General features: G+C 45.5%; 1 protein-coding gene across 1 annotated transcript in view; it reads left to right on the top strand.

Annotated features, from left to right (window-relative positions):
• The first annotated feature begins 11,805 nt into the window (after positions 1 to 11,805).
• Positions 11,806 to 25,834, top strand: part of PKP1 (plakophilin 1) — a 69,566-nt gene continuing 55,537 nt past the window's right edge. Inside the window, exons 1-3 of the mRNA XM_066600321.1 lie at positions 11,806 to 12,389; positions 19,813 to 19,916; positions 23,989 to 24,446. Of these exons, the coding sequence (XP_066456418.1) occupies positions 12,182 to 12,389; positions 19,813 to 19,916; positions 23,989 to 24,446 (770 nt within the window). The 5' untranslated portion in view covers positions 11,806 to 12,181. The remainder of the gene's footprint in view (positions 12,390 to 19,812; positions 19,917 to 23,988; positions 24,447 to 25,834) is intronic.

Here is a 25,834-nt window from a genome sequence, read left to right as displayed (position 1 = left end):
CACTGCGGGTCTTTTCCCATGGTGCACCGTGGATGTTCTTCTCCATTGGCTGATCGGCACCATGTGACGGGGCGGAGCTACGTGATGACGCTGAGAAGGGGGAGGAGCCAGGATGCAGCTCGTGAGCAAGGACCTTCCAGAAGGGGATTCCTGTCTATGCAAGCCCGACTGTTCGTGCGACCAGAGAAGAAGTTTGATCGTCGCCATGGAGACGGGGACGCCAGCACCGGAGGGGGTAAGTGTATAACTTCTGTATGGCCAATATTTAATGCACGATGTAAAGGGACAACCCCTTTAAATTAAATTAGATTAACATAAACAAATAACGCCACAACATATGGGAGAGGAAGTAGACAGAAATGAAGGATAGTTATAAAACCAGTCTTAGGCGCGATGCAGATTTTAGCCCCAAATCTAATGCTAAGAACAATGGAACGTTCAGGAAAAAGAATAGGATAACAGTACAATGTTCACCTATGGAAGGAAAAGTTAATCATCACGATCTCCGTTATTGTTGTTTTATTTGTGTATGTATATGTATATATGTGCATGTAGATATGTACATGTATATTTTCTTGTTTTTATTTTGTTTTTATTTTCTTCACTTATTCAAGTATTATTTTTTATATATACTATGTTGATACCGGCCGAATGAATATAAACAGAAACCTTTGAGCTACACCAAGGACTGTTCGACTGGAAAATGTTGTGTTATATATTATATTATGCTGTTTAAACATGAAAAATCTCAATAAAAAATAGTTTAAAAAAAAAAAAGAAAGATGTTGACATCTTTGGATACGTGACCCTAGATCATATGATCCTTACTTGACCCTTTGGGCGGTAATTAGTAGTTTCAGGTGTTGTGCTCTGCATTGTTTATAGATTATTAGCTACGATTTATGGGGCCAGATGACAATGGTGTGGAATATGACAGTTTTTCTGCTGTTGAAAATCTGCAGCAAGTCTGCTAAGTATAAACGTACCCTCACTGTTCGGTACATCGATGACATTTGTGTTTTTGTGAAATGATGGTTGTATTTTTCCTAAGTGAATATTGGGGGACATTCATAAACCAAAAAACCGACTTCCAACTTTAGATAAATAATTAGTGGCTGCAGTGATTTTGGATGTGTTGTTGCATTTAGGCTGTCTTCACATGAGCACAAGCGTATTTGCGGAATGAACAATGCTGTTTTGATCGCTTGTCAATGTATATTTAGCTTTTTCTTTCTGTGCGCAAGGCATGTGCATTTGCACACGCCAGAAAAAAAAGCACTGAAGCTCTCAACCATTGAAATGGCTAATTAGTCTAATGAGTTTCTAGGGGAGTTCTTTTTCCTGAGCAATTACGCAGTTATCCCGCATTTCCTATCCATTTTGCATGCGCATTTGCACATCCGCATTGGCTTCTATTGTGACCTTCGGTGCACAAATGCACAAGAAAATAGATCATAATTAGAGATGAGCGAGTGTACTCGTCCGAGCTTGATACTCGTTCGAGTATTAGGGTGTTCGAGATGCTTGTTACTCGAGACGAGCACCACGCGATGTTCGAGTTACTTTCACTTTCATCCCTGAGACATTAGCGCGCTTTTCTGGCCAATAGAAAGACATGGAAGGCATTAAAACTTCCTCCTGTGATGTTCCAGCCCTATACCACCCCCCTGCAGTGAGTGGCTGGGAAGATCAGGTGTCACCGGAGTATTTAAATCTGCCCCGCCCGCGGCTCACCACAGATGCATTCTGACAGAGATCAGGGACAGTGCTGCTGATGCTGCTGCTGCTATAGGGAGAGCGTTAGGAGTTATTTTAGGCTTGAAGAACCCCAACGGTCCTTCTTAGGGCCACATCTGACCGTGTGTAGTACTGTTGAGGCTGCTGTGAGCAGTGTTGCACAATTTTTTTTTTTTGTATATCGGGCGTGCAGAGCATTGCGTCCTCAGTCTGCAGTCATTGTACAGAGTATAGGGCCAGTACTGGTGAGGCAGGGACAGTGGTACAGGGAAAGAGATATACTGTCTATATAGGCAGTGGGCTTTTTCAAACAAATTTGGGAAAAATACTATCTTTGGGCTGCCTGTGACCGTCTTGAGTGTACTGTGTCTCTGCTGGGGGTAGTAGTCCTAATTAATACGCAGCTAAGTGTTACAGCAGGCTTGCGCAAAATTGTTTCCTGGCTCTGCGTTGCCCGTTACATCACGGCCGTCATCCCGTCCAGAGGGAAACAGTCTGCAGTAATTTTACATAGTATAGGGCCAGTACTGGTGAGGCAGGGACAGTGGGAAAGGTGAAGGAGATATACTGTCTATATAGGCAGTGGGCTTTTTCAAACAAATTTGGAAAAAAATACTATCTTTGGGCTGCCTGTGACCGTCTTCAGTGTACTGCGTGTCTGCTGGGAGTAGTAGTCCTAATTAATACGCAGCTAAGTGTTACAGCAGGCTTGCGCAAAATTGTTTCCTGGCTCTGCGTTGCCCGTTACATCACCGCCGTCATCCCGTCCAGAGGGAAACAGTATACATATATACGCTGCCTACAGTATCTGTCTGCTGTCTCAGTTCAGCCTTTAAAAAAATAGAAGCAAAATACTTAAGGCCTACTAGTGGCCTTTGGACACTTCACTGCTTCTGCGCTGTGAATTCCACTAGCTCAGTCATACGCACCTACGTCTCACTACAGGCTTGCGCAAAATTCTTTCCTGGCTCTGCTGTGCGTTCCATAAGCGAAGTCAGCCTCCAACCACAGGCCAATAAGCGGCACATTTAATTACAGCGTTCTGTTTCTGCACTACTGGTAATACACCATGCTGAGGGGTAGGGGTAGGCCTAGAGGAGTGGACGCGGGCGAGCACACGGAGGCCTAAGTCAGGGTGTGGGCACAGGCCGAGCTCCTGGTCCAGGTGTATCGCAGCCGACTGCTGCGGGATTAGGAGAGAGACAAGTTTCTGGGGTCCCGAGATTCATCTCACAATTAATGGGTCCACGCGGTAGACCTTTATTAGAAACTGAGCAGTGTGAGCAGGTCCTGTCGTGGATGGCAGAAAGTGCATCCAGCAATTTATCGACCACCCAGACTTCTACGCCGTCCACAGCTGCAACGCTGAATCCTTTGGCTGCTGTTCCTCCTTCCTCCCAGCCTCCTCACTCCATGACAATGACACATTCTGAGGAGCAGGCAGACTCCCAGGAACTGTTCTCGGGCCCCTGCCCAGAATGGGCAGCAATGGTTCCTCTCCCACCGGAGGAGTTTGTCGTGACCGATGCCCAACTTTTGGAAAGTTCCCGGGGTCCGGGGGATGAGGCTGGGGACTTCCGGCAACTGTCTCAAGAGCTTTCAGTGGGTGAGGAGAACGACGACGATGAGACACAGTTGTCTATCACTCAGGTAGTAGTAATTGCAGTAAGTCCAAGGGAGGAGCGCACAGAGGATTCGGAGGAAGAGCAGCAGGACGATCAGGTGACTGACCCCACCTGGTTTGCTAAGCCTACTGAGGACAGGTCTTCAGAGGGGGAGGCAAGTGCAGCAGCAGGGCAGGTTGGAAGAGGCAGTGCGGTGGCCAGGGGTAGAGGCAGGGCCAGGCCAAATAATCCACCAACTGTTTCCCAAAGCGCCCCCTCGCGCCATGCCACCCTGCAGAGGCCGAGGTGCTCAAAGGTGCGGCAGTTTTTCACTGAGAGTGCAGACGACCGACGAACTGTGGTGTGCAAGGTTTGTGGTGCCAAGATCAGCCGTGGATCAACCACCACCAGCCTCACCACCACCAGCATGCGCAGACATATGATGGCCAAGCACCCCACAAGGTGGGACGAAGGCCGTTCACCGCCTCCGGTTTGCACCACTGCCTCTCCCCCTGTGCCCCAACCTGCCACTGAGATGCAACCCCCCTCTCAGGACACAGGCACTACCGTCTCCCGGCCTGCACCCACACCCTCACCTCCGCTGTCCTCGGCCCCATCCAGCAATGTCTCTCAGCGCACCGTCCAGCCGTCGCTAGCGCAAGTGTTTGAGTGCAAGCGCAAGTACGCAGCCACGCACCCGCATGCTCAAGCGTTAAACGTGCACATAGCCAAATTGATCAGCCTGGAGATGCTGCCGTATAGGCTTGTGGAAACGGAGGCTTTCAAAAACATGATGTCAGCGGGGGCCCCGCGCTACTCGGTTTCCAGTCGCCACTACTTTTCCCGATGTGCCGTCCCAGGCCTGCATGACCACGTCTCCCGCAACATTGTACGCGCCCTCACCAATGCGGTTACTGCCAAGGTCCACTTAACAACGGACACGTGGACAAGCACAGGCGGGCAGGACCACTATATCTCCCTGACGGCACATTGGGTGAATTTAGTGGAGGCTGGGACCGAGTCAGAGCCTGGGACCGCTCACGTCCTACCCACCCCCAGAATTGCGGGCCCCAGCTCAGTGCTGGTATCTGCGGCGGTGTATGCTTCCTCCACTAAACCACCCTCCTCTTCCTCCTCCTACACAACCTTGTCTCGCAATCAAGATGTGTCAGCAGCAGCACGTCGCCAGCAGTCGGTGTCGCGCGGCGTGGCAGCACAGCGGTGGCCAAGGGTCAGCAGGCCGTGCTGAAACTACTCAGCTTAGGAGAGAAGAGGCACACGGCCCACGAACTGCTGCAGGGTCTGACAGAGCAGACCGACCGCTGGCTTTCGCCGCTGAGCCTCCAACCGGGCATGGTCGTGTGTGACAACGGCCGTAACCTGGTGGCGGCTCTGCAGCTCGGCAGCCTCACGCACGTGCCATGCCTGGCCCACGTCTTTAATTTGGTGGTTCAGCGGTTTCTGAAAAGCTACCCACGCTTGTCAGACCTGCTCGGAAAGGTGCGCCGGCTCTGCACACATTTCTGCAAGTCCAAGACGGACGCTGCCACCCTGCGCACCCTGCAACATCGGTTTAATCTGCCAGTGCACCGACTGCTGTGCGACGTGCCCACACGGTGGAACTCAACGCTCCACATGTTGGTCAGGCTCTATGAGCAGCGTAGAGCTATAGTGGAATACCAACTCCAACATGGGCGGCGTAGTGGGAGTCAGCCTCCTCAATTCTTTACAGAAGAGTGGGCCTGGTTGGCAAACATCTGCCAGGTCCTTGGAAACTTTGAGGAGTCTACCCAGATGGTGAGCGGCGATGCTGCAATCATTAGCATCACCATTCCTCTGCTATGCCTCTTGAGAAGTTCCCTGCAAAGCATAAAGGCAGATGCTTTGCGCTCGGAAACGGAGGCGGGGGAAGACAGTATGTCGCTGGATAGTCAGAGCACCCTCATGTCTATATCTCAGCGCGTTGAGGAGGAGGAGGAGGAGGGGGAGGAGCATGAGGAGGAGGGGGAAGAGACAGCTTGACCCACTGCTGAGGGTATCCATGCTGCTTGCCTGTCATCCTTTCAGCGTGTATGGCCTGAGGAGGAGGAGGAGGAGGATCCTGAAAGTGATCTTCCGAGTGAGGACAGCCATATGTTGCGTACAGGTACCCTGGCACACATGGCTGACTTCATGTTAGGATGCCTTTTCTCGTGACCCTCGCGTTACACGCATTCTGGCCACTACAGACTACTGGGTGTACACACTGCTCGACCCACGGTATAAGGAGAACCTTTCCACTCTCATACCCGAAGAGGAAAGTGGTTCGAGAGTGATGCTATACCACAGGACCCTGGCGGACAAACTGATGGTAAAATTCCCATCCGACAGCGCTAGTGGCAGAAGGCGCAGTTCCGAGGGCCAGGTAGCAGGGGAGGCGCAGAGATTCGGCAGCATGTACAGCACAGGCAGGGGAACACTGTCCAAGGCCTTTGCCAGCTTTATGGCTCCCCAGCAAGACTGTGTCACCGCTCCCCAGTCAAGGCTGAGTCGGCGGGAGCACTGTAAAAGAATCGTGAGGGAGTACGTAGCCGATCGCACGACCGTCCTCCGCGACGCCTCTGCCCCCTACAACTACTGGGTGTCGAAGCTGGACACGTGACCTGAAGTCGCACTGTATGCCCTGGAGGTGCTTGCTTGTCCTGCGGCTAGTGTCTTGTCAGAGAGGGTGTTTAGTGCGGCTGGGGGAATCATCACGGATAAGCGCACCCGCCTGTCAACCGACAGTGCCGACAGGCTTACAATCATAAAGATGAACAAAGCCTGGATTTCCCCAGAGTTCTCTTCTCCACCAGCGGACAGCAGGTTCTCTATCGTTCTCTATCACCATAAAAAACGGGGACCTTTTAGCTTCATCAATCTGTGTATTATATTCATCCTCCTCCTCCTGCTCCTACTCCTGAAACCTCACGTAATCATGCCGAACGGGCAATTTTTCTTAGGCCCACAAGGCTCAGTCATATAACTTTTGTAAACAATGTTTATACGTTTCAATTCTCAAAGCGTTGAAACTTGCACCTGAACCAATTTTTATTTTAACTGGGCTGCCTACAGGCCTAGTTACAAATTAAGCCACATTAACCAAAGCGATTAATGGGTTTCACCTGCCCTCTTGGTTGGGCATGGGCAATTTTTCTAAAGTACATTTCTACTGTTGGTACACCAATTTTTTTGGGCCCTCGCCTACATTGTAATCCTAGTAATTTTTAGCCCACCTGCATTAAAGCTGACGTTACCTCATCTGTGCTGGGCACTGCAATGGGATATATTTATGTACCGCCGGTGGGTTCCAGGGAGCCACCCATGCTGTCGGTCCACACGGAGGTGTAACTCCATGTGTCCACTTCTAAAGAACCCCAGTCTGACTGGGGCATGCAGTGTGGGCCGAAGCCCACCTGCATTAAATCTGACGTTACCTCAGCTGTGCTGGGCACTGCAATGGGATACATTTATGTACCGCCGTTGGGTTCCAGGGAGCCACCCATGCTGTGGGTGCACACGGAATTCCCATTGCGGAGTTGTACCTGCCTGTGACTATTTATAAAAAACCCCGGTCTGACTGGGGCATGCAGACACCTTGACAGAATGAATAGTGTGTGGCACATGGGTTCCCCATTGCTATGCCCACGTTTGCAGCTCCTGATGTAGATGGCACAGGATTGGATTTCTCATTGCTTCTGTACAGCATTATGGGCTATCGCCCCGCCCCTTTTAAAGAGGGTCGCTGCCTGGCCGTGCCAACCCTCTGCAGTGTATGCCTGCGGTTCCTCCTCATGGCAGACGCACTTATAAATAGACATGAGGGTGGTGTGGCTATGAGGCCAGCGTGTGGCATGAGGGCAGCTGAAGGCTGCGCTGGGACACTTTGGTGTGCGCTGTGGACACTGGGTCGTGCGGGGGGGGGGTTGGGCAGCATGTAACTCAGGAGAAGTGGCAGCGGAGTGTCATGCAGGCAGTGATTGTGCTTTGTTGGAGGTAGTGTGGTGCTTAGCTAGGGTATGCCTTGCTAATGAGGGTTTTTCAGAAGTAAAAATTGTTGGGAGGGGGGGGGGGGCACTCTTGCCGCTATTGTGGCTTAATAGTGGGACCTGGGAACTTGAGATGCAGCCCAACATGTAGCCCCTCGCCTGCCCTATCCGTTGCTGTGTCGTTCCCATCACTTTCTTGAATTGCCCAGATTTTCACAAATGAAAACCTTAGCGAGCATCGGCGATATACAAAAATGCTCGAGTCGCCCATTGACTTCAATGGGGTTCGTTACTCGAAACGAACCCTCGAGCATCGCGAAAATTTTGTCTCGAGTAACGAGCACCCGAGCATTTTGGTGCTCGCTCATCTCTAATCATAATTAGTTTTTTTTTTTGAGTGACTGAAAGGCGCAGGAAAATACGCACATGAGAACACATCCATTGAATTCAATGGGTTCTATTCAATGCGTATTGCGTGTGCACCCGTGTGAATCCTAGAGTTGGAAGGGACCTCCAGGATCATCGGGTCCAACACCCTGCTCAGTGCAAGATTCAATAAATCATCCCAGACAGATATTTGTCCAGCCCTTGTTTGAACACTTCCATTGAAGGAGAACTCACCACCTCCTGTTGTAACCTGTTCCACTGATTGATCACCCTCACTGTCAGAAAGTTTTTTCTAATATCTAATCTATCTGTGTCTCCTCCCTTTCAGGTACATCCCATTGCTTCTGGTCTTTCCTTGTGAAAATGAGAATAGGGCTGATCCCTAGTCCCTGCACTGTAACAGCCCTTCAGATATTTGTAGACAGCTATTAGGTCTCCTCTCAGCCTTCTTTTTTGCAAGCTATACATTCCCAGATCCTTTAACTGTTCCTCATAGGACATGATTTGCAGACCGCTCCCCATCCTGGTAGCTCTTCTCTGAACTTGCTCCAGTTTGTCTATGTCTTTTTTAAAGTGGGGTGCCCAGAATTGGACACAGTATTCCAGATGAGATCTGACCAAGGAAGGGTAGAGGGGAATAATTACCTCACGTGGTCTAGACTCTATGCTTCTCTTAATACATCCCAAAATTGTGTTTGCCTTTTTGGCTGCTGCATCACATTGTTGATTTATGTTCAGTCTATGATCTATTAGTACACCCAAGTCTTTTGTACATGTGCTGCTGCTAAGCCCAATTCCTCCCATTCTGCATATGAATAAACAGAAAATCAGAAGCGGCGCTCCAATGGTGTATAACGAAGTTGCAATCAGGAACAGTTATAAAATGAAATAAAACTCACCGCAACTGAACCGGTCCTAATGAAAGGAAACCGGTCAGTTCATGGGTCCACTGGGGTGTTTCAAATCAATTGGAATGAAGTACATTGATGGTCCAAAGACATCCCCTAGGGGAGAGCAGCAGCGAGCGACTCCGAAACAGTGTTGTCAAGGAGGAGAGAAATGTAAAATTTAAAAGCAGAAAAACTCACTTAATGCGCTCCATCCAGCTGTGTCAACAGAATGAAAAAAGTCTTACTTGGTGTGGGGTGCCTTGGACTCCTGGCACCCCAATATCCAAAGAAGCAGGGAAACTCCAACGGTGCAGGGGTATATTTCATAAAACGATTTATTATATACATACAAGGGTAAGTGGATAAGTATCGCAACGCGTTTCGGCTTTTTGTAAGCCTTTTTCAAGCATGCTTGAAAAAGGCTTACAAAAAGCCGAAACGCGTTGCGATACTTATCCACTTACCCTTGTATGTATATAATAAATCGTTTTATGAAATATACCCCTGCACCGTTGGAGTTTCCCTGCTTCTTTGGATATTGGGGTGCCAGGAGTCCAAGGCACCCCACACCAAGTAAGACTTTTTTCATTCTGTTGACACAGCTGGATGGAGCGCATTAAGTGAGTTTTTCTGCTTTTAAATTTCCCATTCTGCATATGCTTTTTTCATTTGTCTTGCCCAGATGTAGGACTTTGCATTATTCCTTGTTAAATACTAGAGATGAGCGCGCATATTCGCTAAGGACAATTACTCGAGCGAGCATTGTCCTTAGCGAGTACCTGCCCGCTCGGATGAAAAGATTTGGGTGTCGGCGTGGGGCGGTAGGGGAGTGCAGGGGGGAACGGAGGGGAGATCTCTCTCTCCCCCCTGCTCACTCCCGCAACTCACTGCTCACCCACGCCAGCACCCAAATCTTTTCTTCCGAGCGGGCAGGTACTCGCTAAGGACAATACTCGCTTGAGTAATTGTCCTTAGCGAGTATGCTCGCTCATCTCTATTAAATACCATTCTGTTAGTTGCCACCCACTGTTCAAGCTTTTTTAGATCTTTTTGAATACGCTCTCTCTTCCCTAGCGTTAGCTATCTCTCCTACCTTTATGTCATTGGGAAATTTGATCACTTCCCCATCAATTCCCTCCTCCAGATTAACCCCGTCTGTGATTCTGTCATAGAAAGAAATTAGATTAGTCTGGCATGACTTGTTTGTTACAAATCCATGCTGCTGGTTCTGGTTAATTACTCCATTTTTGTCCAAGTGCTTGCATACATGCTGTTTAATAATTTGTTCAAAGGTATAGAAGTCAGGCTTACAGGTCTGTAGTTTTCTGGATCCACCTTCTACCCTTTTTCTGAAGATAGGGACAACATTTGCCCTTTTCCACTCTTCTAGGACTTCTGTTCTCTAGGAATTTTCAAAGATTATGGCAAGTGGTTCAGCAATTACCTCTGCTGCTTCCTTTAGTATCCTAGGATGTAATTCATCTGGACCTTGAGACTTTAATTAATTTAAGTTAGCTAAGTGTTACCTCGCCATCTCTCTGCTTGCAGATAGGCTGCATTTTTTTATTCCCCCAATAGCACAGGGAAGATCAGTTGATGTTCCATCTACCTTATGAGAGAAACAGATACAAAATAGAAATTTAAAAGTTTGGCCTTCTCAATACCATTCTTAACTATTCACCATTTTCATTTTGTAAGCATCCAATAGCATCTTTGACTTTTCTTTTGCTTTTGACATACCCCCACAATCCTTTTTATTGCTTTTGGCCTCTGTTGCAAGCCTCAATTCATTATTAGCTTTAGCTTTTGTGACACTTGCCCTACAGTTTCTGATGACCACATTATATTCTTCCTTAGATATCCCTTCCTCTTTCCATTTGATATTTTTCTTCCTTTTTAACATGTGTGTAAGTTCTGTTTTCATCCATCCTGGTCTCTTTAAATGCTTCCAATTCTTCCTTCCTTTAGGGATTGTTAATGATTGTGCTTTGAAGCCACCCTAAAGGCTTAAATTTGTAAATCTTCCAACACTTGGAATTCTCCTTGCTCTTCGGTTGTGGAAACTGTCTAAGCTTTGCTGCTTTTGAGACTTTTCTGTCAAATTTTAGGATTTCCCACATGTGCTTTGAAATGTAGCAGTTTCTCTATGTAAAGTCACACTTAATTTGACCAATCCTGATCTTCCTCCCTGGTATCTGTGAAGTGCATATTTCTATTCCAGACTGAATGTCAACACGATTTGCAACTCCTCTAAACAACAATTTGATTGTCGCAATTTATATTTGTGTCTTTGGAAACTACACCCAAAATAAGGCATCCAAGTTGCATAAATTATTAAAAGCAGTACAAAAGTATGGTAAATGCTTATGTTCACAAATGCCAGAAAACAATGTTGCAAAATGTGCTAAAAAAAAAGCACAAACCCTTTAATAAATATGCCTTGGTGTCTTTTTATGTTCACATTCCGATGTGGATTCCATGTTGACATCTACCATAGTATCAGCGTAGTTTTGCCGTTTCATAATGTTCAGTAGGGATATCACCGTAGTTCATACATTATAGGGGGACATTTCTGACAATTTCCTCACAGCAACCGTGCGCCAAGGCTGCGTGCAGATTTGCCCCATTGTATGGAGCTAAATTAGTGGCATTTTAGAATGCAATCCGCACAAAAATGTGAGGTTCACCCAGCTTCTTGCTATGGCCTACATAGCAGATTATGAAACCTCAGAAAGCCAGGAGGCAATCATTTTCCTCTTGCATGCACCACGTTTGAGGGCCATTCGGCCAGCATGACACCAACATGACGGACTGAAAACTAAAGCTCCTCCATTCCCTGGGAGCTTAGCGGGATTGGTTTGCTGCGCAGCTAGAAGTAATGATTTAGGTGTTTAAAGCTTTGTTGTGCTTCTGTTTTCCTGTTGTGGGCTCATATCTAGTGAGAGGAAAATCATCCAACATGGGTTCCAGCGTCATAACATGGATAAAGTTGAAAAACAAGTCTGAAGTTTGCCTTGTGTCTGATGAAGGTGTGGTTCTCACTCCATGCAGTGTCAGGATGGCTCTGCGTGCATCTGATCTGGGTGTGTGTAACCCAGCAGGCAAAACAAGCTATATGACACATGAATGTCTTATTACCTACACCCACATGTTGCATAATCCCCTTTCCTAATAGGAGACACTGCATATCTGTAGAGTCAGTCAGCCACTTGTCACCCAGCTGTCCGCCATCGGATATTGAGAGGTAGAGTCCCTGTACCATCTCCCACACGTGCCGAGGAAGGGTCCTACCTGAAATTCTGGGACTAAACTGATTGGTCATAAACAGATTTTAAGACACAACTAAGGAGCGGTTGGAAATCTCAAGGCGTGTCACCCAAACGCTGACACTCCCTGCCACAGCCAGACCTGCACAGACATCTCCGTGGAGGAAGCCTCAGAGAGAGACGCGTCTGCTCTTGACTGTGTGAATCTTTGTCCATCACCTTCGGATTTGTTCTTGGCAGTGCAGCCCTATATACATAAACTCTGTGCACATATACGCAAAACACCTGACATGTTGTCCTCACCTTCCCCGCTGAAAACTGCCCTGCAGCCGGAGGTCTTCCTCTGGCAGAATGAATCTTCCTTAGCCGTCCCTTCGGATAATCGCCTGAGGAGCGGCGCCAGCGGGGACCAGCGTGTTAAAGAGCAAGTAATGATGACAGTAAGGAGGCAGAAGCCAAGAAGTTCACAGTCTTCCACCTTGAATTACGGCACTAGAGGTAAATGGCGCGCTTGGGTAATAATGGGCCGTTCTTAAGCTGTGGCTGTCATTTTTTAATTAAGTTTCCAGCTGAGGAAGTAGATGGAGTTGTAGATAGCGCTGTTAGATGTTCTGTCCAGACTTGGCATGACTCTTGGGGCATATTCAGACATAATGGTGGTCTTGTCTTCATTACAGTAAGACAGTAAAATGTTCCCATCTGAATATTTTCCAAATCTATAAGACACGGTATAAAAACTGCCATTCTATTTCTATGTTGGCATCGTGGGTCCGCAGCTCCCTGCAGATGCCTAGAAACACAAACTGCTGCACAACTGCTGGACCGTAAGGAGAGAAAACCCCAGCAGTTATGATAACACCATTCCATCAGCTAGGGTCACATACAGCTTCAAGCGTTTGGACCAACGAGCAGCACTAATCCTGATCATAGAAACTCCTTCCACCCAGGAGATAAGATTTACCATCGGACATCTTATTGTTAGAAAGCGACACACTAGCGTCCACGAATTGTCCCTCATATAATCCTGCTGCCCCTATATTGTACTCTTGTTTCCACTCACATCACAGGCAAAAGATCCAATCAGTACCCGCGCAGCTCACATAAATAGCGCTTTCAGCCATTTTCAAGCATGGGAGTCTTCTGCGAATCCTCAGCAGTGCAAGTGGAAGCGGTTTTCAAAATGCCAATCGCATGTACTAGAAATTTTCTGCACAGAAGTGAGAAGTACGTTACAGTTATTTGCAAGTCTGCAGCAAGCTCATTCTGTTGCAATAATTATGTAGAATTTCACGTCAGATCTGCGTCCAATCTGTCGTAAAATGCGCAGGTTACACATGTAAATTTTGTCTCGGATTTGCAATGGATTCTCCACTATGTCTGGACTGAGGCTGGATTCACATGAATATATTTGCACAGCAAATTACACACAAAAAGTTTTCAGGCGCGATACGCAGTGAATAGAACCCGTAGATTTGTTCACGCAAAAAAATATACACCATGCTCTATTTTGCACAGTACAAGAGCACATATTAAACTAATTACACTAATTGCCCATTTTGATGAATAGGATGTGTGATTTTTTGCATGCACAATTGCGCATGAATTGAATGAGCAAAAAGTACAGTGCAACAAATGTGCCCATGTGTGACACCGGCCTAACTCTTCTATTCTTACAACACATCTAGGAAAGCTGTGTAGCTTGTGATCACATCTAGGAAAGCTGTGTAGCTTGTGATCACACCGTTTACCCTGCTGTTGTGTACTCCTTTGTTGTGTACCACGTTGTTGTGTACACCAGTTGCTGTGTACTCCGTTGTTGTGTACCCCGTTGCTGTGTACACTGTTGCTATGTCCTCCGTTGTTGTGTACCCTGTTGCTGTGTACCCCATTGCTGTGTACTCTATTGCTGTGTATCCCTTTGCTATGTACTTTCTTGCAGTGTACCCTGCTGACGTGTACTTTGTGGCTGTGTACCCCGTTGCCATGTACCCCGTTGTTGTATACCCCATTGCTGTGTACTCCGTTGCTGCGTACCCCGTTGCTGTGAACCCCGTTGCTTTGTACCTCGTAGCCGTGTACTCCATTGCTGTCTACTCCGTTGTTGTGTACCCAGTTTATGTGTACCCCGTTGCTGTGAACCCCATGGCTGTGTACCCCGTTGCTGTGTACTCCATTGTTGTGTACCGTGTAGTTGTGTACCCCATTGCTGTGTACCCCTTTGCTGTGTACTCCGTTGCTGTGTACCCCGTTGCTATGTATTCTGTTGCTGTGTACCTCATTGCTGTGTACTCCATTTCTGTGGACCCCATTGCTGTGTGCACCATTGCCGTGTAGCCCGTTGTTGTGTACCCCACTGCTGTGTACTCCGATGCTGTTTACCCAGTTTATGTATACACCATTGTTGTGAACCGTGTTGCTGTGTACCCCATTGCTGTAAACCCCGTTGCTAGGTACCCCAGTGCTGTGTACTCCGCTGCTGTGTACCCCATTGTTGTGTACCCTATTGCTGAGTACCACTTTGCTGTGTACCGCGTTGCTGTGTACTCTGTTGCTGTGTACCCCATTGCTGCATACTCCGATGCTGTGTACTTCATTGTTGTGTACCCTATTGCTGAGAACCCCTTTGCTGTGTACCCCATTGCTATGTACTCCGTTGCTGTGTATCCTGTTGCACTGACAGCTTCAGGGTTGTCCGTAATCAGCTGCATTGAGCATTGCTCTATAGCATGTAATATCGTAACACTCAAGAAAGACGTCCAGAACCCTCTTATACTCTTTTATCGAATTTGCCATCACCACGTCCTCAGGGGAGAGTTCCGTAGTCTCACTGTCCTTACAATAAAGAACGCACTTCTATGTCAGTGTAGAAACCGTCTTTCCTCTATACATAAAGAGTGCCACGTTGGTCCAGTCACTGTCCTGGGTATAAATAGATTATGGGAGAGATCTCTGTACTGACCACTGATATATCTATACACAGCTGTTAGAGTGCCCCCTTGTTACAGTTTCGGGTATAAAAGATGATGGCAGAGATCTCTATATTTTCCCCTAATACATCTATACATAGTTATTTGAGCACCCCCTTGTTACAGTACTGGATATAAATAAATGAGCGGAGAGATCTCTGTATTGTCCCCTGATAAATCTATATATAGTTATTAGAGCACCCCCTTGTTACAGTGCTGGATATAAATAAATGAGCGGAGAGATCTCTGTATTGTCCCCTAATGAATCTATACATAGTTATTAGAGCACCCCTCTTATTACAGTCCTGTGTGTAAATAGATGATGGGATAGATCTGTGTATTGTCCCCTGATATATCTATACATAGTTATTTGAGTGCCCACTTGTTACAGTCCTGGATATAATAGATGATAGGAGAGTTATCTGTATTGACCTCTGATATATCTAAACATATTTATTAGAGCGCCCACCTGATTACAGTCCTGGATATAAATGGATGATGGAAGAGATCTCTGTATTGATCCTTGATATATTATACAGAGTTATTACAGCGCCTCTTGTCACAGTCCTGACTGTAAATAGATGATGGGAGAGATCTCTTTACTGACCTCTGATATATCTATACATAGTTATTAGAGCGCCCACCTTATTACAGTCCTGAGAATAAATAGATGATGGGAGAGACCTCTGTATTGTCCCCTGATACATCTATACTTAGTTATTAGAGTGCCCCCTTGATATAGTTCTGGGTAAATTTAGATGAGGAGAGAGATCTCTGTATTGTCCCCGATATATCTATGCATAGTTATTAGGTCCATATTTTTTTCTAAACTAAATAACTCAAAGTTTGATAAGCTCTCTGGATATTGTAGTCTATCCATTCCATTTACGACATTAGTTGCCGCTTTTGTAACTGCTCAAGCTCTGATATGTTCTTCTTGAGTACCAGTGCCCATAAATTGCCACAATATTCCATGCGTGGACTGACCAGTGACTTGTAAGGAAGAAGTACAATGTCCTCATCATGTGTCCCTAGACCTCTTTTGATGCACTCCATGATCCTATTTGCCTTGGCAACAGCTGTCTGACACTGGTTGCTCCATTTAAGCTTACAGATAATTAAAACCCAAACCCCTTTTCCATGTCAGGGTTACCCAGTGGTTTCCCATTTACTGTGCAATGGTGACATGTATTTCCTCTGCCCATGTGCAGAATCTTACTTTTATCAGTGTTAAACTTCATTTGCCACTTTTCTTCCCGAACACCAAACGTATCCAGATCTATTTACAGCAGTATTCTGTCCTCTCGTGTTAACTACTTTACATAGTTTGGTATCATCTGCAAATATTGATATTTTACTGTACAAACCTTCTACCAGGTCATTAATAAATGTATTAAAAAGAATAGGGTCCAATACTGACCCTTGTGGTATCTCACTAGTAATGGCGTATACCAACGTTTCATGCGGCACAGTATCAAACGCTTTGAAAAAGTACAGATACACCAGATCCAATGACTCTCCCCGGTCTAGTCTAGAACTTACCTCCTGGTAGAAGCCGATCAGGTTGGTTTGACAGGAGCGATCTTTCATAAACCCATGCTGATACGGAGTTATACATCTATTTTCCTTGAGGTCCTCCAGGATAGCATCTTTGAGAAACCCTTCAAATATTTTACCCACAATAGAAGTAAGACTTACTGGCCTGTAGTTTCCAGATTCACTTTTTGGCCTCTTTTTGAATATTGGCACCACATTGGCTATGCGCCAATCCAGTTGAACAGACCTCGTTACTATAGAGTCTTATAATATAAGAAAAATTGTTTGCATGATAATTGTGCAGTGTAACGTGTGCAGTGAAAGAATGATCAGACATAAATCGCTGATTGGAAATTTCATGCAGACGTAACAATCATCATTGGTCTGCTACTACACGGCTCTGTGTAAACAGGCCATCCGTATTCAGTTTCCTTCTCTTTGGGTCCACTGAGATTTCTTCCAGCCGTGATTCGCTTCTGCACACTCTACCATCCTTCTGCCATAACGCCTAATCAAGTTCTCAGTGCCCCCTATTGTAACAATGTGCCCGTGTAGTCCCACTATTAATGGTGCCTCTGCTGTCGTCCCACTAAGTAATAGGAACAATCTGTGGCCTCAATTAGTTATAGGACTCCTACTGTAGCATAATTTAGTAATTGGATCCCCACCATGACTCTAATTAATTATAAGACTCCTGCTGTGGCCCCAATTAATTATAGGACCCCTGCTGTGGGCTCATTTAATAACAAGACCCCCCACTGTGTCTACAATAAGTCTCTGCTGTGGCCTGCAATGTGGCACAACATGTTATTTTCTAATGCAACGTTCCCTTTTAATGTTCCTCTTTGCGTGGACTGCTCTTCACACACCGTTATTCAACATCCCTATTAGTGTGAACTAGCTTTCACAGCCACATGACCCCGCTCTTGAAAGTATATTACTGCTTACCCTCACTTCCATGGAGAGACATACTATTAGACAGGACTTCTGTGTCCCATCTGACACTGCAAGTTCATGCTATTTGGTATAATGTTGCTTGACTCCTTCCCCTGCTGTAACACTATGAGTACAGTGAACACTAAGTGAGATAATGCTATACCAGATAGTTCGTACCAAACTGGACACGGACGTCCCGCCAGCACGTGTGTCTCCAATGAAATAAGTGTAGGCACTACTGGACTCTAAGGAGCAGGGCGGGCATCCCTAAACACTTGCTGAGGGCCAGGTCCAGGGGGCTCATGTGCAGCATTCTGTAGGGTGACCCCAGACACCTGTTCAGGACCTGGGAGGGTAGAGTGGTTATTTGTCATGGTGGCACTTACCAGGCTCCCTCCCGGAGGGACACATACCCTCAGCCAGATAAGCACTGGGCCTCTTTTGGACACCTCTAGAATAGGGATGCCCAATAAACTAGAGAACAAGGATAGCAGATGTCATGGGGGACGCCACTGTTCCGTTACCCACCGGTATGACCCTTGGCGGTAAAGGATGGAGCCGTAGATAAAAGTAACATACCTCAGGTCCCTGGGAACAGTCAGGGCCTGGCAAAACTTTAGTAAAGATAAGTTACAGATGATGATACGGTTTACACAGAATTGGCAGTGCAGGTAAAGAAGTAGACTTTTGAGTACCTCCACCCAGTGATCCCAGACTTCAGGACGGCCAGATGTGAAAAACAAATGGGTGTACCTCTACATGGTGATCCCAGGCTTCAGGACGACCGCGTAGGAAAATACCTCTGCACTAGGCCTAGCTGTATGCACCTTCTCTTGCTCAAGCTCCCTCTTTCTCTCTCTCAAGGGACTTACTCTACTACGGTAAACAGGAACTGCTCTTCCTCCTCCATTCTTCACCACATGGGAGTTGAAGGTACCTCCATGTGGCTGGCACTCTTTCACAGGAACTTAGAAAAAATGAAGTCTCTCTCTTCCCGTTCTCACACACTCTTATTTATATTCTCACTCATACCATGTGACAAGACAAATTGATACATTGCAAGCATCACCCACACTTTTGCAAACACTTAACTCCTCATTTGCTGCAGCTGTGCAATACACATAACAAAATGATTAGACACTTTTGCACAGTGCACCAACAAAAGACATGACATGTATGACATTTATGGAGGGGGCCAGGATTAGATGTACTGGGCCACTACACATGAAATGCAGAGACTTGAAGAGAAAACATATGCCCTGAGTATTTTTTGCTCAGAGAATCTATTTAAAATGATTAATGACTAGAGATGAGCGAGTATACTCGCTAAGGCACTCGAGCGAGTAGTGCCTTAGCCGAGTATCTCCCCGCTCGTCTCTAAAGATTCGGGGGCCGGCGTGGGTGACAGGTGAGTTGCGGCGGGGAGCGGGGGGAGAGAGGGAGAGAGAGATCTCCCCGACGTTTCTCTCCGCCGCTCCCCGCCGGCCCCCGAATCTTTAGAGACGAGCGGGGAGATACTCGGTCATCTCTATTAATGACATTATGGGTTTTTTTAGCAGCCACCCAAATGCAGAAGCAGCGTCATCTGGGAGGACAGCCATCAATTCAAGCGCAATGTTCAGGTCTTTTCTTCTTTTTGAGAACTGATTATATCAGCTTGTTGCCAGAGTACAGAATGAGGTAGGACAGCTCCATCCTGCCTATGGCAGAGCCTACAATGTCATCAAAACACAGCCAACATTAACTGGCAATTGCCACAGGGCTTGTGCCATTAGCACATTAATTTTCTTGTAATGGGTTAAAGACAAATATAATTACTTTTGTTTTCTGTATGTCATATATTTTATGATTTAATGGGTGATGGAAAAATGTGCAGCCCAGACTGTTGACAACCACATCAGAGGCTCCAAAGCTGCAAATCCTATGAAATCTGACAAAAATACTACCAGTCGTCCTGTTAGAATTGCAGAAACTGATAGACCCCATAAAGGCCCATCGTTTCAGTGATAATTGTTGCATCAAACACTCGGCCATCGTGCACTTTTCATGCACTGCTGGCTGATCATTAAATTAGGGCCAACCTAAAAATCATTGTGTGGTCCTGATAAGTTCTCTGCGGGTAGTGCTGACAGCATTGTTACCCGTCGGAGAACAAAGGAGCTGAATGGGGATAGTAGCCCTCCGACTATTAACTGCATTCATCTAAAGGCTTAATTTTTACGCTAATAAGCTATTAAGTACCTGAGTAGCTACTTAATAGTTTATACAAAATGATCGGTCAAAGCAGTCACTCAAATTGTCATTTGAGCGATCATCTCTCCGTGTAAATGGGCCTTAATAATCAAGCAGCTGCTACCTGGGTTGCGATGGAGCCAAGATTGCTTTGTTGTTTCCATTATAAACAAAAACACCAACACAGATGTGTGCAGATCCTTCCTATTAACACTAAACCAGGTTGACATTGTTTGTCTTTTTCTTACTAGTTGGCTCAATGTACGAGACCCTGGAAGACTCCTATAACATGAATCTGAACAGTACAGGAAATCATTATGCAAAATACCAGACTGGTAACACATGGGGCAATCAGGTAAGTTTATGTGAAAGTTAGAAACTCTACATTACAATATGGTGATAGAACGTGATACAATGTTACATGTAAAGGACAGATTTTAGTATCCTACATATCTAGAGATCTAGAAGTTTGCTCATCTGTAGTCTGATGTTTTGAAGTCCTGTAACTTTAATTGGTTTTCTTGGTACTAAAACATTGAAGGCCTTTCTTCTGGAGGTCATCAATAGATGATTGGCAAGGATTTTCTCACTTGAAATCCCCACCAATCAGTTGATTGAAGTAACAGAGGTGCTCAAGTGAGCAATGCTGAAACTTCAGTCCATACCATAGTAACATAGTATTTTAGGCTGAGGGGAGACAATGTCCATCTAGTTTAGTCTGTTTTCACCCAATCCTCCCCCTTGTTGATCCAGAGGAAGGCAACAACAAAAAAAACCATTGAGGCAGAAGCCAATTTAGCCTAGGTACATGGTATAGCGGTGGTACCTGGTATTGCAACTCAATCCCATTTACTTGAATGGGTCTGAAGAGCTCTCAGGCCATGTGAACAATGAATGTGAAGTTACATGTCTGAGAAAAGGCCACCCAATCAACTGATCCTGAGCAGCAGATCACTGGTGATCAACTATTTTTAACCTATCACGAGGATGGGTCATCAGTAGTTTAATTATGGAAAACCTCTATAAGTAATCAAAAAATAGATTTTTTTTTACATTTTACCATACATGAAATGGCCTTTTATGAATTATTTTTGTTGGATCTCACAAGGATGGGGCAAGGTATTTTAGTGTCAAACAGATTGGACAACCTATTTTCCCAGTAAAATCCACTCAAGACTACCTTGTGCCTCATTCACACCTTAGTATTTGGTCAGTATTTTGCTTGCGTATTTTATAGCCAAAAGCAGGAGTGAGTTCTAAATACAGTAAAAATATATCTGGAACATTCATACAACTTATTTTTGTATTCACTCCTAGTTTTGGCTTAAAAAACAACTGATGTAACATAGTGATCAAATACTGACGTGCGAACGAAGCCTTACTTCGTAATAAATTTGACTTTTAAAAAAATTGCCATAGTAAATATGTATTTGTTTACAGCAGCAGCGTCGCTCGGCTATCTGATTCAGGCCTTGTGCCCCTGATTGCAAGCACACTGTCCCAAATCTTCTGTTGGTAGTATAAGTGATGCATATCTGCCTGCCAGAGTCGCTGCATGCATATATCCTCCCCAGCACCTCAGAGTACCTACTGCACAGACAGCACTGTGCTGCAATTGGTGCTCCATCAGTCCAGACCATCTCTACGGACTTCTGGAGTATCGCAAAAGTATTATACAGGGGTAGGGGTTTTATCTGTTTTTTTCACGTTCCATAGGTTCTTCTCTGTTTTTATGTACAGAAAATGAAAAATTTGGTTACGTTCAATAAGTAAACGTGATTTAAAAACAAACAGCGACAGCACAAAGGAATTTTAGTTAAAACTGGTATTCTAGCATTTATTTGCAGAGAATCATCAACAAACCATATGGTCTTCACACTGTTGTTAAAAGGGTTTTCTGGGAAAAATACTATTGATAACCTATCCTCGGGAGAGTTCATCAATAGTTGATTGGCTGAGGCCCGACGGGTCAGCTGATAGGGTGTTCGGCGACAACATTGCAATTACATCAAGGTCAGAGTGGAAGCACCTGCTCTGACCCCTGTCGAGTGGCTGACGCTTGTAATTGCTGGCACAGCTCTTATTGAAATAATGCATATAATAAGGCCATTGGATATTGTAGGAATAAGATCCCACCATAGGGAACTAGCAATGTGACATCTAACCATGAAAGTAAGAAATCCTGAGATATGAAAACATATAATATCCTCTGAGTTGTAGAGATGCATCCAAGTGCTGTGAGAAGCGAAGTCCCCGTGCATATTGTTATGCACACACAGCTTCCTTACTCAGAACCGCTCTACTCAGAACCGCTCTACTCAGAACCGCTCTACTCAGAACCGCTCTATATAGATATATCAGGGGTCAGGACAGAGATCTCTCCCATCATCTATTATACCCAGGACTGTAACAAGAGGGCACTTTAATAACTATATAGAAATATATCAGGGGTCAATTCAGAGATCTCTTATCACCTATTTATACCCAGGACTGTGACTGTAACAAGAGGGCGCTCTCTAGGTCTAGAGGAAAGATGCTTTCTACACAACATAGAAGGAGGTTCTTTACTGTAGAAGCAGTGAGACTATGGAACTCTCTGCCTGAGGATGCGCTGATGGAGAACTCGAAATAAGAATATAAGAGGGGTCTGGGTGCCTTTCTTGAGGGTTACAATATTACATGTTATTTTTTCCCCTAAAATAATGAATATTGGCTTCTACCTCATTGTGTCTTTTTGCCTTCCTCTGGATCAACATTGGGAGGTAATAGGCTGAACTGGATGGACATATATCTTTTCTTAGTTTATTTTTTTCGTCAAGCTGAGAAGTTCTTTTCCTATAACAGATATGTCAGTGTGGACGGAAGAGGGTTGAAAATATCTCTGATGATGGGCTCATGTTTTTAGATCAGGCACAGTGATTGGAATATCTGAATTAGAGCTTATCGGTTCATAATAGATCCCTTTGGTGATGCCATACTGATGTGTGGGCTACTGAATGGAGTTAGGGGCTGAAAGATGTGCAGACTGATATGAGGTGTTGCCGGTGGACTCATCACCACCTTGGGTGCAAAAAACTCTGTCAATTTGAGTGGACTGATTCCTTTCTTCCTATTCCTAATCATTTTGAGGGGCACCAGGGAGTGTTAAGGGGGGGAAAAGGTCCAATTGTGCCATTTGGAACTATACAATCGCTCTCCTCGACATCCAGCCATGTCCCCTTTGATGTATTAGAAATTGCTTGCATTGTCATTGCCTATAGCATTGTTTCCCAAACTCCTCATGGACCCCAACAGGTCATGTTTTCAGGATATCCTGTAGTAAGAACACCTGTGGCAATGTCTGAGGCACCGACAATAATTACATCACCTGATCAACAGTAAGGAAATTCTGAAAACCTGACCTGTTGTGGGCCCTGTTACAGGTTTTGCATTGTGGCCCAGGAGCTTCAAGTTATGCCTCTGCTTGTGGGTTAACGGTCATCACCTTTTTAATATATACCAGTGGTGGCGAACCTATGGCACGCGTGCCAGAGGCAGCACACAGAGCCCTCCCTGCTGGCACACGCCACCGTCGGACGCTCACCACATTAGTGAATACTGGCAGGGGCTGGCATTCACTCAGCAGCGCTGATCCCGGCGCACACTGTGACGTCAGTGTGCAGCCGGGATCCTCCTCCCCCCTCCCCTAATGTCTCCTACTTGGTAGAGGAGGGGGTAAAGTATATGGGTCTCGGGAGGGCAGGGGGGAGTGCTATTACTGCTGGGCCACTGTGGGGGTCACTATTACTACTGGGGGCCGGTGTGGGATGTCACTATTACTACTGGGGACCGATGTGGGATGTCACTACTACTACTGGGGGCCGCTGTGGTATGTCACTATTGCTAGAGGTAGGAGTCATACATTGTGATAAGCCCCGCCCCCTGACGTGTTGGAACTTTGCGATAAATAAGTGGGTTTTAGGTTACAGTTTGGGCACTCGGTCTCTATAAGGTTCGCCATCACTGATTTATACAATTCAACACTATCTTGTAGCCTATTAGCGCGTTCATACCACCTGAATAATATTATAAATATTTATGTTTTGGAGAAATTAAAACAGTTTAAGAAATAAATAGTTGGTTTTTTTTTACGCATATGTATTGTTGAAACATTTGTGAAATTAATCTAAAAAAGTATTGACATATAACCCACAAGTACCAAGGTATATTTTTACATTTGCAAGATACATTTTTTAAAATTGTACAATGCTTTGCCTCATTTGTCTGATTAGAAAACCTTTGGGCCAGAAAATTCTGCACAGCTGCACTGTAATGTACCATTATGCTTAGCAATTTCAAATATCGTACTATATTTTCTTTAGTTAGCTGTCTAAAAGAAGAGAAAATTAACTTTCATCTCTGTTTCTTCTCCCATTACTTTTATAAAGCCTCAGCACAATGGGACTCTAAAAAAAGAGAACAAGCGCTTTAGCTCACAAAGTCAGTTTGACAACTGGGGCCGACAACAGTACATATCTGTAGGAAGTCCAATTAGTCCAGGAAACAACTATGGCTACATGCACACTCTGAAGAGCAGTCGAAGTGAGCCTGACCTCACAGGTCCAAATATGAAAGCCACACTGAGACGCCAGAACCTCTATAATGCACAAAACCAGTATTCTCAGCAGCAGCGGTCTGGAAGGGGTGCTGTCCAAAACTCAAGTTTCTACAGTCATCAAAGTGCACAAGGGTGGAAGCAAATGAGTGTTCCGCCAACATGTACACCGACTCCCATCTCTGTACCACAGCGGCAGACACAACAGCAATATCACAGCACGATGCAGAGGAATGATGCATGTTATATTCCAAAGCAAGAACACTATGGAGGCATGCAGCTACCATCCAGGTTAGTGCATAGAGTTTAGCTACTTTGTGACAACCTACAGAGAAACTTACTCTGTAGTTTTGTCATTATATTTCTGTTCCTTTTTTCACCATATTTTACTCTTTGGCCGCCTGCAGACGAGCGGGTCGGATCCGGCAGCGAGAATTCTCGCCGCGGGACCCGACCCGAGAGCCTGCAGGGACGAGCGCGTACTCTCCCGCACCTGGCGGCCCCAGCTCTTTCATGTGCCGGCTGCGGCGCAGCCGGCGCATGCGCAGACCGGAGCCGGCGGCCGGGTGAGTGCGTGCCCCGCACAAAAATAGGACATGTCGCGGTTTGTTTGCCGTGCGAGATTTCGCGCGGCCGTCTGCATAGGAGTGCGTATTGTAATGCACTCCTATGCAAACTTTCAGTGGCGGAAATCCCGCGGGAAATCCCGCGGCGGGAAATCCCGCGGCGGTATTTCCGCCCGTGTGCAGGCGGCCTTTAGCTTTCTAATTATTATTATTAAAGGTACATTTGTTAAAAGGGTTATCCAAGAGTTAAAAGAAAATTTAACAACCCCTGAAAATGTGCTAAAACATAAGAAGAAACATTACTCACCAGTTCTCTGTACTGGTGATGTGGCTGTGACATTTTGGCAGTACTCTGTACTACTCGTGATTGATACAGCCAGTTATATGGCATATGACTACTACAGCCAATGACTGACTGCAGTGGTCATATGCTGCCCGCTTGTAAACAAGGACCGGGAGAACTGTCGGATCATCATTGCCGGGGCAGTGGATGAGTAAATAGTGTTTGTTTCTATGGTTTATCACAATTGAAGGGATTTTTAGATTTTTTTTCATGTGTCGGATAACCACTTTAATATTAGACCAAATACAGAAGAAAACTTGTGGCACTCACCAGTTGAATTAAACTGTAGTTACTTTATTCCATCAATACAACGGCAATAAAAAGCATAAATTAAAAAGAAATCTATAAAAACACACTTAGATCATTCAAACAAAGGTCTCCCAGAGCATTGGCTCGTATTATCCATTTTGCTTATTTGCTTAGTAAAAGCTTGGCTATCTCCTCTGGCCTTAGGACAGCTACTTCCCAAACCTGCAAAACATTACAAAATTAGTTGTGTAAGTAATAAACTGCCGCCTAATGTGTTTAACTCCACCCAGAGAAACCACTTATAGCAGAGGATTATATTTGCAAAATGAAGTTTTTGCATTGAAATAACCTCCAGGAACTAAGTCTGCTGCCCAATTCTTTTTATTCCCACAAACCTACTCCTAACCAGTATGCCCTTTAGATTATTACTACCTGTTCTATAGCATCCTTCGCTATAATAAACTAATGTGTTGTATGCTAGATTTAATTTGTGTAGCCAATGGGCTGAACTTAAAAAAAAA

Source organism: Eleutherodactylus coqui, chromosome 4 (genome assembly GCF_035609145.1).
Source record: "Eleutherodactylus coqui strain aEleCoq1 chromosome 4, aEleCoq1.hap1, whole genome shotgun sequence".
NCBI classification, from domain to species: domain Eukaryota; kingdom Metazoa; phylum Chordata; class Amphibia; order Anura; family Eleutherodactylidae; genus Eleutherodactylus; species Eleutherodactylus coqui.
The sequence above is the reverse complement of the archived record's forward strand: the minus strand, read 5'-3'. Positions and strand labels throughout refer to the sequence as shown.